General features: G+C 52.4%; 1 protein-coding gene across 3 annotated transcripts in view; it reads right to left on the reverse strand.

The window, feature by feature from the left end:
* Window positions 1-1437: 1437 nt before the first annotated feature.
* Window positions 1438-17820, reverse strand: part of FBXO10 (F-box protein 10) — a 36207-nt gene continuing 19824 nt past the window's right edge. For 2 of the 3 annotated variants that reach the window (XM_036021937.1, XM_036021936.1), the window contains 7 exons: window positions 16674-16810; window positions 12312-12382; window positions 10515-10667; window positions 9223-9492; window positions 7102-7415; window positions 5751-5932; window positions 1533-3334 (listed from right to left, as the gene is read on the reverse strand). In XM_036021937.1, coding sequence (XP_035877830.1) covers window positions 3160-3334; window positions 5751-5932; window positions 7102-7415; window positions 9223-9492; window positions 10515-10667; window positions 12312-12382; window positions 16674-16810 — 1302 coding nt within the window. In that variant the 3' untranslated portion in view covers window positions 1533-3159. Of the gene's footprint in view, window positions 3335-5750; window positions 5933-7101; window positions 7416-9222; window positions 9493-10514; window positions 10668-12311; window positions 12383-16673; window positions 16811-17820 lie in introns of all 3 variants that reach the window. The other variant, XM_028529243.2, reaches the window with a different exon arrangement.

Below are 17820 nucleotides of genomic sequence, written 5' to 3' on the forward strand. Positions count from 1 at the left end.
ATGCAGATGGGTACGTAGTACGTGCGTGACCTGCACCTTCTTTCCTTGGCAGGGCTATCAGGAGGTAAACACTGCAGGATACTGGAACTGTATTTTCTTTATAGCTCTAAAAAACATTTGTTCACTAATACATTCACAGCAAATACCTTGATCTCACCAAGTTCCTTTGCCTTAAGGCCTCCTGCTGTTCTCTTTGAGGAAAGGGAGACTGCGGGCTAGAACCTGGTGCCCTTAACAAGATCAGCGGTTTGTGGAGTAATCTTAACTCACAGGTGTTGGTTAACTGAAGTCTGTTCCCTGGAGGGAGATCTTCGCCTGTGGCCCTCACCTGTCAGTACCTCGCTAACAGTGATGAATGAGGTCCAGGCCTCCAGCCTGGAAACTGCCAATTAGATAAGATTCTTCAGTGTCTTCTTTACACGTCAAAGCATCCTGTCCTTTTATTTACAAGTCCTTCAGTCTTAAGAATAAGTACTTTCTCTTCCATAACCACAGGACATTTATCAAAAGCAGGAAGACACAATCCTGTCCTCTAGCCCACAGCTGATACTCGATTTTGCCAATCACAGTTCTTCAGTCTCGTTTAATCTGAAACAGTTCCTCCGCCTTTTGACTTTCTTTACCCTGATGTTTGGAAGAGTAAAGCCGGTTATCTTGTAGGTGGTCCCTCAGTTTGGGTTTGCCTGGTGTTCCGTTATGATTAGATTCAGGATCTATGTCTTTTGCCAGAAACATGGCAGACACGCTTTGTCCGGGCGCATCACAGCAGAGGCCCGTGACGGTGGTTTGTCCTACTGTTGCCAATGGTAACTTTTATTACTTGCTTAAGGTTGTGTTCTTCCCGCTGTGAAGCTGCTATTTTTCTTTTCATAATGAAGCCAATTTGTGGAGGGGTGACTTGGAGACTCTAAATATCCTGTTCCTCGTGAAACTCCCCCCCCCCCCCACGTGAGTTTTAGTCTCGATTGAGGATTCCGGTTGGATCAATTACCAAGATGGTTGCAGAATGGTGATTTTGTAACTCCATTTTTAAAATATACTTATTGGCATTCTATTATAAGGGGATGCCTTTTCTCCTGTTAAATGTATTTGTTCATTTAGTTAGCAGCACGGGCTCATAGATTCTTATTCCGTGAACACTGTTACTGTCGTTTATTTTGATGCTCAGACGGAGCCACATTTGGACAGTCTGAGTTCATGCAAGCTAGCTCCCGTACCCCCGTCATTGTGAGGGTGCCGCCTTATTTTCGCACCAGGAGATGGACCTTGGAACCTGGAGTTGGGGCCGGAATGAGGTGAACCGACAAGGTGGTCCTGGGACTCCATCTCCTCCAGAGGACGCGTCGGGACGTCCAGAAGGAGAGGGGCGCAGGGCCTGCAGCCAGCTGCCCGGGAACGCCAGCGCACATCCCACCAAGGAAAGTCCCTCCAGAGTGCCTCTTTTAAAATATAGAACTTTATTTTACTTGCTGAGATTTTCATAAGCACTTGGTTCACAAAAGTCATTTCTTATAATAAAGGCAGCATTTTTATACAGCGACTCACATTGGGGCCACCAGAGAAGTGCAAAGGACAGTGTGGGGACAGGAGAGGCCCGTTCTCGTGCCCCAAGTCCTCAAGAAGCCAGTGCTCCCGGCTCCCTCCAGCCCCTCCCACCCAGCCTCGGAGAGCAGCACCCAGGGCCCAGCAGAACCAGCCTGGGAGCCATCGGTGAGGTGCAGGACGGTGGCCCCAACAGGCTGGTGAGGGCCCTGCATTAAAGGCTGAGTAGGAGGGGGACTGTTCAGGCAGAGGGGTCCTGCATCCAGGCCCCTCCTCCAGCAGCCAGGGCAGGGTGTGAGCCCACCTGGAACCTTGACACACACTCACTCTACGGTTCAGTAAAGCCCTTTGGGAACTGGGGGCGCTGCCAGTGAGAGGGCCCCCCGCAGGTGAGTGTGACAGGTGAGTGGGATAGGGACGGACCTGGGTGGCTCCAAGGCAGAAAGTGCTCAGTACCTGAGGGGGCAGAGACAGGGCGGGGAGGCTCAGGGTGGGAAGAGCATTGTCATCTGCAGGGAGGGAGGGCCCCGTGGAGGTGGCAGTGTCTGAGCTGCACTCGAATGGGCAGACCTGGACATGGGCAGGTGCAGAGAAGGGCATGCCAGGGAGACGGGAGAGCATGAGTCAAGGCACAGAGTGGACACCACGAGGGTCAGTAAAGGCAGGTGGCTGTCCATGAGAGAGCACGGACACAGACAAGGGGCCCCAGCACCTGCATCTCCACCAGTCTGCTGCCCGGGAGGGGCAGCTGGTGTGGGTGTGCTTGTGGGACGTGAACCCTCCTTGTGCAACAGGCACTGAGCGAACACCCTCTTGAGTCTGAGAGCTCCTTGAAGGTGGAATGGAGTTGTGTGCACCCCTGCACTGCCCAGCCTGGCTCCCGAGCCATGCAAAGAAGCCTTCTCCACACACCCCTCCGGTTTTCGACATGTCTCTTGTCATCTCTAGGTCAGCCTTTTAAGGGGGTCTCTCTGTCCCAAGCCCCTTCCTCCCACACAGATCCATGTCTAGGACAACTATATCCTTAAGGAAACCAAACTCTGCAGGCAGCTGCAGGGCGGGGCGGCGGGGAGGGGGTGGTCTCGAGGGAGGGAGTCTAGAAAAGCAGTAAATTCTGGGGCGGCTCCTTCCCCCTCACTAGAACTACTTCCCTCTCGGAGGAAGTGAATCCCTTCCCTGAGAAGAGCCTGGATTTGGTGTGTGTAAAACGCAGTTCCCTGTAGCTCAAACAAACAAAAAAAACCCCTGACTGAAGTTTCAGTACTGATTTTCCTCCATTTTTCATAATCTCTACAAGAGCTTGAGCAACTGGAAACCCATGGATTTCTGTTCCTTTTCCTCCCTGAAAAACACGTCCGAGTGCCTTCCTACTGAGGGTTGTGCAGTTGAAGGGTTTTGGAGGTACCTGGTTCTCAGTCCCCAGGAGGCCCAGGGGCCTGTTTCCCAGGGGTGTGGTGAGAGGACGTGGAGCCTCTCAGCGCCGCTGCTTCCACCCCGAAGGCCTCCCCTCTCAGCTCGGCTGAGCACCATCAGGGCCTGAGCGTGAGAGCGGGCATGTGGTTGCTGCTCCCAGTCTTTGGACAGTGCTCCAGTCGCCTGCTCAGGGGCTTCCCGTCTTTAGAGGATGGTGCAGAAGATGCTGCGGTTGCTGTGGTACCCACCTTCCACGCGGGCTGTGATCCTGGTCGCCATGGCTGTCACCTTCTGCCCGCTGTGGGCCGCAGAGGAGCCCCGGAGGAAGTTTTCAAGGTGAGGGCGCGCTGGTGGGTTCACCAGCCGCCACGTATCAGACCTGGAGATGCAAAATGATGATCAGTGGACTCTTATAAGAGTGTACGGCACTCACTGAATGCCCTGTACAATTTGACCTTCAGTTCAAGCTCATTGGATCCAGGTGTTTAAATCTGGGTGGAGCCCTGACTGGTGTGGCTCAGGGTTGCAGGTTTGATTCCCAGTCAGAGCACACGCCTGGGTTGCGGGCCAAGACCCAGGTTGGGGACGCGCAAGGGGCAGCCGATGGATATTTCTTTCACACATTGACGTTTCTCTCCCTCTTGTTTTCCCTCCCTTCCCCTTTATCTAAAAATAAATCAATAAAAATCTTAAAAAAAATAAATCTGGGTGTAGGTTTTCTCTCCCAAGTTAGTGATGACCCGAGGAGGAGGGATGCATGAAGCTAAGGGGCAAAGGTCCTGCACTGCGGTCCCAGTCACACCTTCACTTCCGTCTGTTACCTTGGAGGAGTCCGCTACGGGAGCCTCAATCCCCCTTCTTGTAAGGATCTGGGTAAGCTCAGTGGCTTTTTTTTTTCTTTCATTTTCCCTTCTCTCCACCCCAGCCGTATGAACATGAAAATGTACAAAAGCTTTATGCACAATCACCCCAAACGAGAAACTACAGCTGACGAATGGATGCGTGGTGCGCGGTGCGCCCATACAACGGAACACGACCCAGCGACCAAAGGAAGGAACAACAGATGCGACACCACAGGCGAACCTCAGGGGGCATTCCGCTGAGTGAAAGGATCCAGACTCGGAAGACTACATTCTGTGTGATTTTTTGCATATGACACTCTGGAAAATGCAAATCTATAGGGGACAGAAGATAGTGGGCTTCTAGTCCCTGAAGATCTAGTGGAGATCAGGAAGGGCTGGGGAAAATCAGACAGTAGAGAAACTCTGCTCAGGGCTTTCTGTTGTTTGAGTTACAAGGAACCACCTTTTATACACAACAAACCCTAAACTGCTAAGTCAGCCACAAAGTCCCACACATTTTCGTGTGGACAACACCACGGTGAGTGGGACTGCAAAGGTGTGGACAGCGTCAGAGGCTGGCGATCACGCATGGGTAAAAAGCCTGGGACGTATGTTCAAAGAACTGCATGCCTTGCAGTCTGGCAGCAGAGAGCGCTCCTGGAAAGGAGTGACGAAAGGGGGCTGGGAAGGAAAATCGGGACCCGCTGGTGCACAGCAGACAGCGCCAGGCTGAGCAGCCTGGGCTGGGGTCTGCAAGGGGAAAGAAGGAGCAGATCCCAGGGAGTCCACAGTATGATCTGCTAGGATATTCGAGGAAGTATTAGGACTTCTGTTTATTTTGTATTTTATACAAGTTATGAATATATAAACATACATATATGAAGAGGTTTTCTCAAAAAATAGTTTTACTGAGAGTGTGTATAATGAAAACAGATATCATTACTATAGGAACAGGAGGTCCAGCAAAAGCTTCTGACCGTAGACATGGCATGACCATGGACATGGCATGACCACAGCTGACTGAGCAAGAGCCCTCCGGCAGGACGCACAGGGCAGCCTGAAGGGGAACAGCCTGCAGGAGGGTAGGCTGGAGTGAGGAAGCCTAAGGGAGGGAGACCAGGCAGGAGGCTGCTACGACAGGACAGGGCTATTAACAGTGCAGAAGCCATACCAGCAGTGGTAACAGTAATAATAATTTTTATAACCAGTAGAGCAAAGCACCAACCGATCAGAAGAGAGTCTGTCTGTTAACAATGGGAACAGCTGTACTGGTGATAAGGGCCGCGGGTCAGGGTAAGAGGTGCCGAGACCTGAACAAGGGTGGTGGCAGTTGGAAAGAGGAGGTGTCAGGGACAAGGACATTTTAGAATCGAGAGGATGTGGCAACTGACTGATGTTTGGTGTTAGGGAAAAGGAGGCGGCAAAGGCTTTGCTGCCAGAGCAGGGTGGATGGTGATGTCACTGAGATGGGGAACAGGGAAGGACAGAGAGGTTTAGGGCAGATGAGTGTGAAGCAACTGTGGTACACCCAGGCAGAGGTTCTAAAAAGAGTGACAACGGTGGCAGCAGCAATGAACATTTTTTGTAATACCTCAGATATTCTGCTAGGTCATCTGATGTTATTTTACCTTAAATGGGTGCTACAAAGCAGCTATTATTAACTGGGTCTTACCAAGGTTCAGAGATGTTGAGTAACTTGCCATAGGTCACACAGCCAGTAACTGGCAGAGCTGAGATTTGCAACCACACCCGACTTGCTCTTAAAGCTTGTTTCCTCCCAGGCTGTCAGCCGCAGGTCTGCAGCCCAGGCCTGACACAAAGCCTATGCATGGACCTTTACTGACCCCAGCCAAAGGCTGGCAGGACTGCAGGGAGCAAGGGCAGCTGCGGCCATGGGGCCTGGCTCCCTCAGTGACCTCACTGTGGTCCTGGAAAAGTGGTTGAGGCACTTACTTTTTCTTGAAGACCAAGAACTTATTGTTCTGCATGACGCAGTCTCGGTTGTTTGAGACCTGCTGAAAGATGGTCTTGTTGGTCTTGCCCTGGAAGATGATGTTCTCCTGTACCAGAGCCTTGGTGCGGCCCCGCACCGCAATGCCGTAGGCCCGAAATGAATGGATCCGGTTCTTTATTACCTGGAAGAGGCAGCCAGGGTTTGTCATACTTCAGGGACTCCCAGACTGCTGGGGAGCTGGGTAAGTGAATCACGGGTTATAAAGGTGAGGGGTAAGAGCATGCGAGGTTGGTGAGCAGTGAGCCATGGGAGCTCAGGGAAGGGATATCGAGACTGGTTGGCGGGGGGGGGGGGGGGGGGGGGGGGGGGAACCAGGGAAGGCTTCCTGGAGGAGGTGCTAGGTAAGCTGTAGAAGTTTATAAGGTGCAGAGCAAGGGAGGGATGGTCCAGGGAGGAGAGAGAATGTGCAAAGGTCTGGCAGAGAGGGAGGTGGTGCCCCAGGCCAGGACCACTGCGACCCAACTGAGGAACAGCACACCCTCTGCCTTCCCTCTGCTCCCACAGTGCTCAGATGCAAAGCAAGGAATTATTTACTCCTTGCTTAAGTCATTGATCATGAAGCCACAGAGCTGAAAAGAGGCTGTGGGATCACAATTTTACAGGGGTGGGTCAGTTTGGTTCAACATTGAAAGCCTAGCGCCCAGCACGGCATTTTGCAGAAAAAGGGAGCTCAGAGCTCACTGTCCCATTAGGGAGACAAAAGAGGTAAAGGAACATTTATAAAATATGGTGGGCAGCGTTCTGTGAGGTAGGGGTGGGCATAAGGACCCAAGAGTACAGGCAAGGGGTGCCTCAACAGCCTGGCAGTGCAGGGAGGGCTTCCTGAAGGAAGTGACAGCCACACTGTAGGACTGAGACAGGAAAAGAGGAAGAAGGGTGTCCTGGATATATAGGGACTAGTGTGTGCAAAGGCCCTGAGGCAAGACTTCTGTCTTCATTAAGCACCTATTGCATACCAGGTCCTGTGTGAGATTGTTCTGTTAGCAGAAGGAGCTAGAATAGCCCTGACCTTGGCCTGGAGACCACAAAGATACCCCAGATGCAGCCCCACCCTGGTGTCCTGCTGATAACTTTTTTCATCCCTCAGGGCCCAGTCGGTACGTCCCCTTCTGTTTGAAGTCCCATCTTTGCCTTCCAGGCTGATTTTTGGCAGGAAGAGTGCTGTTCCTCCCAGTGGAGGCTGCTTCTCAGCAGAGAGGGCAGGCGAGCCCTCCCAGGGCTGTGCCCTGCCTCGGCACCCACCACACGGCGCGCGCACACACACACACACACACACACACACGTATGCACCTTGGTGTCAGACCTGGGCAGCAGCTGCAGCCCGCTGCCCCGGTTGCCAATGATGTCATTTTCGATGACGATGGTGCTGTCACCCTTGGTGATGATGCCATGGCCTCTGTTGTCATAGATACCGTTGCCCCGGAGCTCCACCTTGCACTGGGCTTCCACCTTGACCCCACTCTGGCGGTTGCAGGAGATGCTGTTGTTAGCCACACGGGTGAGCTGGCTGCTCTGGGCCACAGTGATGCCTCTGTCCCCGTTAGCGTGGATCACGTTGGTGACGACGTGCAGTGCCTCATTGCTCTGCACGTAGAGTCCGGAGGCTGCAGGTGGGGTGGGAGGGGGGGAGCAGAGAAAGCACAGGGTGGTCCCAGGGTCAACCCTGACAACAGCAGGCAGGAAAAGCCTCCCTGGAACTGTGCCCCCAGGAGAGAGCTGGGGAAGAAGCAGCAGCAACACACAGAACCAGCCCTTGGGAGCTGCAGCTTCCAGGCCAGATGACACGCACAGCAGAAGGGAATCTGGGAACGTCAAGACAGTCCTGTTCCTTCTGAGCAAAGTCCTCGTTAAACACAGCCAGGGGAACGTGATGCAAGAGGCCTGAGGCTCAGCGGTCCCCGGGCCCAGGCTCTCCCCTGAGCGGAGTGCCTCCTACAACATCGCCGCCCTCCCGCCACGTGCACCTCCTGTGATGGGCTCTCGTCACCCGCTTCCCCTTCCAACGCCAGGCAGACCTGCCAGCTGGAAAGTCGTTTTGTTTTGTTTTCCTTCCCATACTGACATGGAATCTGCCTCCCTACTGTTTTGAGAAATTTTGTTAAAAGGGAGATTCTGTAATTTTTGAGTAGAAAAATTGACTAAGCTAAGCAATGTGTGTCTAAAACGTGTGATACATTTTGGGACGAAAGTGCTGTTTGGGGTTGTGTATGCTTACAGGCGCTGTGTTTGTGGGAGAAAGCACAAAGATGGGAGGCCCAGAGCTGCCGACTTGGTCGGGAGAGACGGCATGGCAGGTGGGCCCAGGGTGAGGAGGATGAGGACTCCTGGGTAGTGACATCCACCCACCACAGGGACAAGAGGCACCCATGCAAGGAGAGTGTGGGGACGATGACGAGGGGGTCACGTGGGAGCAGAATGAGTTGCAAGCCTGAGAGTTCAAATCTCTTGGTGGTACCTGCCTGTCATTTAATACAAATGAAGTGTTTGTGAATTGATGCAGCTTCGCCTGCCCTACTGGACGGGTGGCCACAAAGAGGAAATCCTGAACTGGGAGGGGACAGAATTCATTTTCCAGGTGAGTGGGCTGGGGCCGCTGGCTACAGCTCTGCCCGCCCTCTGGCACTGCCAGAGGAATGAGCTTACCAGGCCTGGTGACCTCTTCTTAACCATCCGTCCACCAGTAGCCCCCTGCAGTGATTCCGATAACCAGCCCAGTGTGGCAGTCCTGGAGCTAGATGAACTCCACAGTAAGTGTTTCTCCCACCAATTCAATAAACATCGGATACCATTATCCTTTTTTGGTCAAGGGTAAGACAATGCAGATTCAAAACACTCTCTTATTTTCTGTACATCTAAGAAAAACCACTGCCAATTAAACCACAATATGCCATCAAATGCGAGATGCATCTCATCAGAGATGCTAAACCGTGAAAAATGTGTCTCAGAATTGGTCAGAAATGCGTCTGCCAGGTGCGGATTTGGCACCGCCGGGGCAGTGGGCACCGACATGAGTGGGACTCAGGTCTTCGTCGCAAGTTCAGAGCTCATCAGTTGATAAAACAGCCATGGAGACGAACACAGTCCCAGGCCCTCTAACAAGTGCCACGGGGGGCAGGGGGCGGAAAGGATGCAGGGTGCATTCACAGTGGGCTCTGAGGGCCAAGTCGTTTGGGCTGCGTGGGTGGGACAAAGGGGGAATGTTAGGCAAGAGAAATAGCACAAGCAAGTTAGGGGTTGGGGGATAAGAAAGAATGGATTCAAGTTCAGGAAACCTGAAGTCCCAGGGCCTGGGGCATCGGGTGAGAGGCCAGCAAAGCTGGAGGGCTGGGGGGGTGCCAGTCCGTGAAGGGCCATTTTGGCGGTGCAAGCATGGAGGGCTCTGGAGCGGGGGGAGGGCGAGGGGACACTCACCTCCGTTGTGGTTGATACTGTTGGATTCGACGAGAGCTACGGAGACGGGCTGGCGCAGTGGGTCGTCGTCCTTCTCCAGCTCTGTCTCCCAGAGGATGGCGTCCCCGTCCTCACTGAAGTTCTCCTGGGCCGCGTGGCCTCCGGGCAGCTCTCCGGAGCCATCCTTCTGGCTGAACACAGCCACCCCGTACAGGCCATTGTAGCTGACGTGGTTGCTGGTGACGTGGGGCAGGCTGGAGGACATCATCCACACACCGCAGCCCTTGTTAGCTGGGACAGGGAAAGGAGCTGGTCACTGACACGGAGCAAAGGGTGGGGCAGCCCCAGTGCCTCTGGGGGAGGGGAGACCAAGTCCCTGGATTGCTACGATGGACAAGTCGCTTCACGGCTCTGGCTGCAGGCCCCTCCTTCATACAAGAGGGAAAGCAATCCGGACAGTCCTTCAACTGGGATCATTCTGTAGGCTGCGAAAGGGCTCTGGGAAAGGTCAAGGCCACACTTCCAGATCAGAAGCACACAAGCCTGCAGTGACAGCACCAAAGGGGCCTCTGAGGGCATCCAGCCCAGCCCTCCCTGAAGAGACAGGCGGCCTCAATCAGAATCCCAGTCCTACCCCTTCCCAGCTGTGTGACCTTGAGGAGTTAATGGGACCTCTCTGTGCCTCAGTTTCCTCATCTTTCAAATAGGGTTAATGTCTGTATCCACCTAAAAGGCAGTCATGAGGATTAAATGCAGTAATGCATATAAAGGGCCTGGCAGAGCTGGGCCTGAATATGTGTTAACTTCATTATCATCGTTGTCATCATCATCATCATCATCATCATCATCATCATCAAATATACACTCCAGAAAGGTTAAGGCTTTACCCAAAGTCACAGAGTGTGTGTGACACAGTTTTCTTTCTCTGATTATCCTATTTCTCCTGTATTATTTTCAGTTCTCTGGGTCTAAAGGAAGGATGAGAGAAGGGAGATGCCCATGTGTCAGAGCCTGGTGCCCTGCCCGTACCTAACACCTAAGTCCCGCCTCTCACCGTGTCCAACAGAGATGCAACCTCTGCTCTGCCGACCCCACAGAGTTGATCTGACTGTACACATGGGGATTACGAGAGGCTCTTGAATTCTGACAGGGCTGCGTGACTGTGACCTGAGATCGGTGCTATTGTTCAGACGAGGTCTCTGAGGCCCAGGGAAAGGCTACGACTTCCTCAGGACCCACGAAGGTGGGGCCGGGGCTTCCTGCCCCCAGGCCGGGCTGGACCACAGGTCCCTCCCCCGGGACACACTCCTCACCGTAGATGGTGTTTCCTTCTATCAGCCCTTTGCCTTCGTCTCCCACGACCACGCCGTCTGAATAGCCGAAGCAGATGAGGTTGCTCCTGAGGACGGGCACCCCGCCGCGGCGGATGTCCACCCCTCCCCACTGATTCTCACGAATGACGTTTTCTATGGAGAGAGGCAAATAAGAGGCTCAGGACCCCAGGGCTGGCATCGAGGGCTTGGGCAACTGAGAGGAAGGACAGTCTGAACTGGGATGCCCAGGCCTGTCCCTGTCAGCGGTCAGCACCCCGAACCTTATGTGGCAATTCAGGGCCTTGTTCGCTCTCTGCTTTTCCCAAGGGCAAGGTCTGTGACTGTCCTGTGCTCTCCGATACCCCAGTGCCCACTGTACCCAGTGGCCCTGGGGACAGGTGGCCAATAATAAACAGGCATTAGAGCCCGTGGGCCAGGCCAGAGAGTGGGTATCTTTTCCTGGGGGAGAGGGGCTGTTTCTAGAAGGGTGACATTGAATCCAGCGATTCCCGCACAAGCCTGGGGAGGTGCTAGCCAGTCCTTTTCAGCCGCTGCTCTAGACGACCACAGCCTTCCTCTCCTCTCCCCTCCGCCTCTCCAGCAGTGGACTGCCACAGTCAGAAGGGTGGTCCTGAGACCATCTGCCCCCAGCAGTGTGGCAGGGCAGACTCTCAGCCTCCTGGGACTGGAGGGCAATGTCTCACGAGACCCTGTGTGACCGGCCCCTTCCTGCCTCTGTGACTCCATCTCACCCCCCCCCCCCCCACCACCACTCACCACACTCTAGTGATCTCCCTGCTGCTCAGGCACACCCGGTCTGTCCCTGCAGGCAGCCGTGCATGCAGTTCTGGTTCTTTTCCTGGGTTCTTCCTCAGCATTCACACTCTGGCTTCCATGCCACCTTCTCAGAAAGGCCGGCCCTGACCACCCAAACTTACATACCCACAAAGTCCTTCTTGCCCGCTCATGCTAACTATCTGTAGAGCACTTCTCATTCTCAGATATGACTTTTCTTGCTGCTGTATGTATGTTTTTATTTATTTATTTGCTTCCCCTTCCTGAAACCTCAGCTCCTGACACGGGGATGGTGTCTGCTTTGTTCACTGCTGTGTCCCCAGCTCCTGCTCACAGCGTCGTGTGCTCAGTAAATGTCTGATGGATGAAGGAGGGCCGGGTTCAGTGAGTGGGACTCATGGGACCACTATTCTCTCAGTCCCTTTTCTGTCCCGGGAGAGCTATGCTCTGTGCTGAGGCTACACCAATGTCCCAGGCAGACTCGATCCTACCTTACAGAATTTACCGGCTTATAGCCAAGGAGTCTGACAATGAACACAGATCACTAAGAAATGAAATAAATGTCCTGGAGAGCAGGCCTCCCGTGTACAGTGAGTATCTATGTGTATAAAGGGAAGTCAGGGCAGGCTTCCCTGAGGAAGTGGCGCTCAGGCTGAGACCAGAAGGATGAACAGGAGCTGGCCAAGCTGAGGGGACATGGGCATGGGCTTCCAGAGTAGGCAGAAGCCCAGAGGAGGGACTCAGACATTCTGTGTGGCATAGATGCTCCTGACAGTGTCACGTAGCCACCCACTGAGACCCTCTGAGCACTGGGCCGGGCGAAGACCAGACACTCCTTCCCTGCCAGGCCAGTGATCAGCAATGGCCAGTGCGTGGGGCCAGCATCCCGAGTGCTAGCCACTGTTCAGCAGGAAGCTAGTCTGCCCAGGTGAAGAACTGCAGGGGGGCGGTGAGGGCAAAGCCCGCTACGTGACTGGCGAGGTGCCAGCGTCCTGACCTTACCTGTGATGAGGCCTTTGCCATTCTCGTTCACGGCTATGCCGGCTGCACGGCCCTTGAAAATGTGATTCCCGCTAAAACAGAAGAAGAACAAGACAGGTGAGACCAGACCGATGTCAAGAGTCAAAGACAACGCCCACTCAAGGCAACCGCCTTCTTTAATGGGCTTCCCCATATGGCTCCAGCCCACGGCGGGACAAAGCGCTTCCTGGAGCCCTACCAACCAGCCAGCCATGCAGCAATCTTCAGTTATCACCGACCGAAGACTAAACCTGCAGCCACGCCACAGAAGCACAAGGACATCCGGCCTCTATGGCCGCTCCTGACCATCACCCGCATAGGAACTGCATTTTAAACAGATGCCACCATGGCCCACAGCTCCCAGGTGAATCTTGGTCACATAAGAATTCCAAAGAAATGGTGCTGAGCTTGTGTGGGAGTGACAGCGTCCGACACGTGACTCGGACTCTCTGCCTGTACGGAGCCTACAGCCTTCTGCTCACGTCCAACAGCTGCTCTTCATTGTCCATGATCGTAATCCCATGCCCACGGAACGGCAACATGAAATACTGGCATGCTTTAAGAGAAGAAACCCAGATGTCATAAAAGGGAGTTTCCCAAATATCAGACCCGGTGGATGTGAAGCCCCAGTAGCTGCGTGAACCACAAACGAGGCAGAGGAAGCATGCTCCTGCTCAGAGAGACACGCGTGGCCCTCGCTGCCCCGTCAAGGCCTCACGAACGGGTTCCTCAGAAACAGGCACCTGAGCAAGGGCAGGGGGAACGCCCACAGACCCGAGTTCCTGCGGGAGATGCCACGGGGAATCAGTTCATGTCTTCCCAGCATCCAGAGGCCGCCCGTATTTGTTGGCCCGTGGCCTCATCACTCTGACCTCTGCATCTGTCGTCACATTTCCTGTTCTCTGACTCTGACCCTCCTGCTTTCCTCTTCCAAGAAGCCTTGTGATCGCACTGGGCCCGCCTGGATAACCCAGGATGATCTCCCCATTCCAACTTAAAGATGAAGTCTTTCACTTAGTCATATCTGCGAAGTCTCTTTTGCCACGTAAGGTTCAAAGGCTCAGGTCATGGAGGGCCATTATTCTATTGGGTTGGCCAAAAAGTTCGTTCAGTTTTGAAGTAAAAATAAAAGACACATTTTTTTTTCATTTTCACCAATAACTTTATTGGACATCGTAATCACTATTTTGTTCCACTACCTTCTGCCATCTTTCCAGTAACTTCACCATTCCATTTTCCCACAACTTTTTATCTTTTTGAACAGAGAACTGTTCCAGGTGTCTTCTGCAGTCTTCCAGGGAATTGAAATTTTTTCCATTAAGAGAATCTTATAAATGGAAATCCAAATGTGCAATATCTGGTGACTACAGAGGATGAATCAGAAATTCCCAGCCAAGCTGCAACAGCTTTTGTCTGGTCATGTGGCCTTGCGTTGTCCTGAGGGAAGGTTATGTGTTTTCTGTTGACTAATTCCAGACACTTTTCAATGAGTGCTGCTCTCAGTTGGTCTAACTGGGAGCAGCACGTGTTGGAATTAATCGTATGGTATTCTGGAAGGAACTTGTGACAGAGGACTCCCTTCCAGCCACATCGTCACTTTCCTCGGAGGAAGACTGGCCTTCGGTGTGTTTGGTGGTGGTTCACTTTGCTTGCCCCACGATCTTTTCATTGCACATCACAATTTGCTTTAAAACCGGAAGGTTTTCATTATGAGAAAATTGCATGTGGAATTGCATGTGGAAATACAGTCAAGGAGGGTTTTTTTGCTTAACTTATGTAAAACCCAAACATTAAAGTGATTAACATAACCAAGCTGGTGTGGATGATTTTCAACACCTGATTTGGATCTTCTGAGTACGTCAGCTATCTCCCACATGGTAAAAGGTTGATTGTTCTCAATTAATGTCTCAATTTGATCATTGTCAACTTCGGCTGGTCTACCTGACCATGGAGCATGGTCCACTGACAAATCTCCGGCAGGAAACATTGCAAAACACTTTGACATGTTCAATCAGTCACAGCACCTTCTCTACACACTGCACCAATCTTTTTTTGTGTTTCAGTTGCATTTTACCTTTCTCCAAATAATAAAGCACAATATACTGAAAATGTTGCTTATTTTCTTCCATCTTCAATATTAAAATGGCTACACAAAAATTCACCAACTTTGATAAGTTTTTTTAAATGCACGCTGATATGACAGCTGTCACACACAATCTAACAAAATCGTTTCAAATGAATTTAAAGACAACTAAGCGCTACTAGAGTCATCGTATGGAAAAAACCCAAATGAACTTTTTGGCGATACCCATCACACGGGCATTCAAGGTCCCCGCGCTCTAGCGTCAGCCTGCCTTTGCAGGCGGATCCACGCAGTCCCCCAAGGCATCTTGGGCCCGGACATACCACTTTCTCTTTTTCACCATTTTCCCAAGACAACCTCACTGCCTCTGGGCCCACAGTGCTTTTCTGTGTCCAGGAAGTCCTTTGTATCCTTCGGGCACAACTCAAATGTCAGCTCCCTGTGTCCCTGTCCCTGACTCGTGCAGCTGAAATCAGGGCTGGGCTCCTCTGGCACCTGCATGAAGACCTACTAAAGCGCTCGTTTTGGTGAGTCTTCCCTCCTGGTTCTGTGTGTGTCTGTCGCCGGCATGAGGTGGTATACTGCACGGAACAGACTGCTCTCACATACTTTTTACATCACTGACCCCTTACATAGAGTAAACATTTAAGTATGCATTATGTAAACAACATGCCTATATACAAACACATATTCTTAAGGCAACCATGCACAAGATGGAAAAGAGCTCCATGACCACTGATTTTAGAAAGCAGCCTGTAACAGTAAAAAATTAATGCCTCACAGGACTGGTTCAAAAATTATGGGATATCAAAACAATGGAGTATTCCGAAACTTTCCAGAGTGATTAAACATAAGGGCCTTGCAACAACATGGAAAAGTATGTGTGGAATAATGCACGGAAAAAACCCTCAGAGTGTGCTTGCTGCACATGAATGCCAGTTCCCTGCCTAAAGCTCAGACATCACTGGGTGAGTCCCGCTCAGACCCTTCAGTGAGTCTCCCTTGTCTGGAGAGAAAACTCCGTCCTCCCCAGCGGGGTCTGCAGAGACCAGGCTTTCCTCACCTGGCCTAGGGCTTGCATCCCACCATCCATTCCCACCATGCTGCATGGCAGAGATGGACTGCCACAGGGATACAAAAGATCAGGCTACAGTGCCATAGCAACCAAGATTTTCTGGGGCAGTCCCAATTTTAAATATTTTGAAAGAATTTATTTATTTATTTATTTATTTATTTATAGAGAGAAGGGAAGGGAGGGAGAAAGACGAGGAGAGAAACATCGATCAGTTGCCTCTTGTGACCTGGCCCACAACCCAGGCATGTGCCCTGACCAAGAATTGAACCGGCAACCTTCCCGTTTGGAGTCTGGTGCTCAACCCACTGAGCCACACCAGCCAGGGCCCAATTTAAGATATTTTATACCAGGGCCACACCTGGTGTCAGACCTCCTGTCAAGCCACAGTGGGCTGTCTGCTCACCCCTGAAACTGCTGTGCTCTGCTCTGCTGCCTTTGCCCGGGTTGCTCCTATACTAGGAATGTCCACCCCCACCTCTACAACAGTTCAAGTTCTGAGTCCAACTCCATATTCCAAGTCCAATTCCAATGCCACCTTTTTAGGGCACCACCCAGCACTCCCCTCTGAGAGCTGTGCCATATGTACACCAGCCATGTATTTGCTGCTATGGCACAAATAGCTGGGTGGTGCCCTGCCTCTCTGGACACCGCTTGGATAGCATTTATCAGCCTGCCCCATATGACTGCAGGGACAGCACAGCACTGGCCCCAGGGTGCCACTGCCCCTTCCACCTACAACTCCCAGCGCTGACGGACCTCGGCCTGCTTTCATGCTGAGGCCGGATGCAGCCCCCGGATCCTAACACAGCATCCCAGGGGGCCACTAGCAACTGACCAGAATGGAAATCTCTTCTGGGCACGTATGTCTTCCAGACTAGAGTACGCCCCTAGGGAGCAGGTCTGTCCCTAACTCTTGTTCTACCTTCATTGTCATTATTAGAAGTGCTCAGTAATACTTGCCGACTAGCATACTACATGGTAGGCTGGAAGGGAGCGCAGAAACACAACAGTGGTTGTGTGACTGTGCGATTATGGGCGCAGTCTCTTCTTTGCTTACGTCTGTACGGCTGTTTTAGCAAACACAACTGTTTTCAAGTGGAGGAAAGATAGGGAGCAGGGAGACGGAGATGAGAGAGGAGAGAAGGGACCAAGGGCGAGAGGACGGTCTGGGTGGAGCAACGCATACCTCACAACTGGGTTTCCGTGGTACAAGATATATATGCCGGCCTCCTTATTTGAAAAGATTTGATTGTTCCGGATGATGCCTTTCCCATTGCCAAGGACGACAATGCCAGAGCGAAGGCCGTGGTGGATCTGGTTACACTGTAAGTGAACATGAGACACCACACAGGGCAGATCAGACACGCCAGAGAGCAGCGGAGTGCTCAACCGCTGCCCCGAGGCAGGGCCAGAGGAATCTAGTGGGGAAAACTGCGTCACTGGGGTTCCCAGCACACAGCAATGTGCTCTGACCCTGCCCTGCTGCCGCCCTGCGCGCATGCGCCCGTCGAAACCTGTCAAGGGGAATGGGAAGGTAGGGGTCTCCACTGCCCCACCTCTGCGGGTGCAGTGATGCTGGTCCTCACTGCTGAGGGTGCTGGCTCCTCACTGGCAAGGCAGGCTACTGGAAATTTCTGAGCCTCCAGGGAGTCCCCCAAACACACAATCATCTGGCCACGCCATACCGCCCAGGGTCAGGGGAGCCTACATTACGGGGAAGGCAGCACCCCAGTACACGAGAATGTTGGCCATGTGCAGTCCCAAGGGGGCCACACCCAGGGAAGGGTGGGCCATTTGGCTTCTAGTGCTCACTTCTCATTCAGGGGAGGCTATGGAAAGGTACGGCTCTGGGGAACTCGGCTGTCCCATGGGGAGTGAGGTCACAGGTGTCTGAGCTACGAAGAACCTCAGACATATTCATTCTCCTATCTCTGTGTGAAGGGGAAACTGGCCCATGGTCATGTTCGTGGCAGAGCCAGATCTGAAACCTAGTTTTTTTCTGTTTCCTAGCCAGTCAGGTGCTTTTGCGCAGTGATAACATTTTTAGATCATAATAAATATAATAAAATTGTTTCATACTGATCATTTCTAGCCTCAAATACAACCCCATATGTAAACCACAAAGTGAGCTACTTCTCTTCCAAACAGATTTCACAGAATGTTCCAGTTGGCCTTACAGGATTTTATGCTGCAAACTCTCCTATTCTGACTCACTTTCCAGATTTCCTCCTGACGGATATGGCCGACCTACCAGGGCCACCGCAGCCTAACGGAAGCCCCTCACAGGGCTGAAGAGCTTTGAGAGAGAGGTGCATGCAATGACATTGCCATCC

Source organism: Phyllostomus discolor, chromosome 3 (genome assembly GCF_004126475.2).
Source record: "Phyllostomus discolor isolate MPI-MPIP mPhyDis1 chromosome 3, mPhyDis1.pri.v3, whole genome shotgun sequence".
Classification (NCBI taxonomy): Eukaryota; Metazoa; Chordata; class Mammalia; order Chiroptera; family Phyllostomidae; genus Phyllostomus; species Phyllostomus discolor.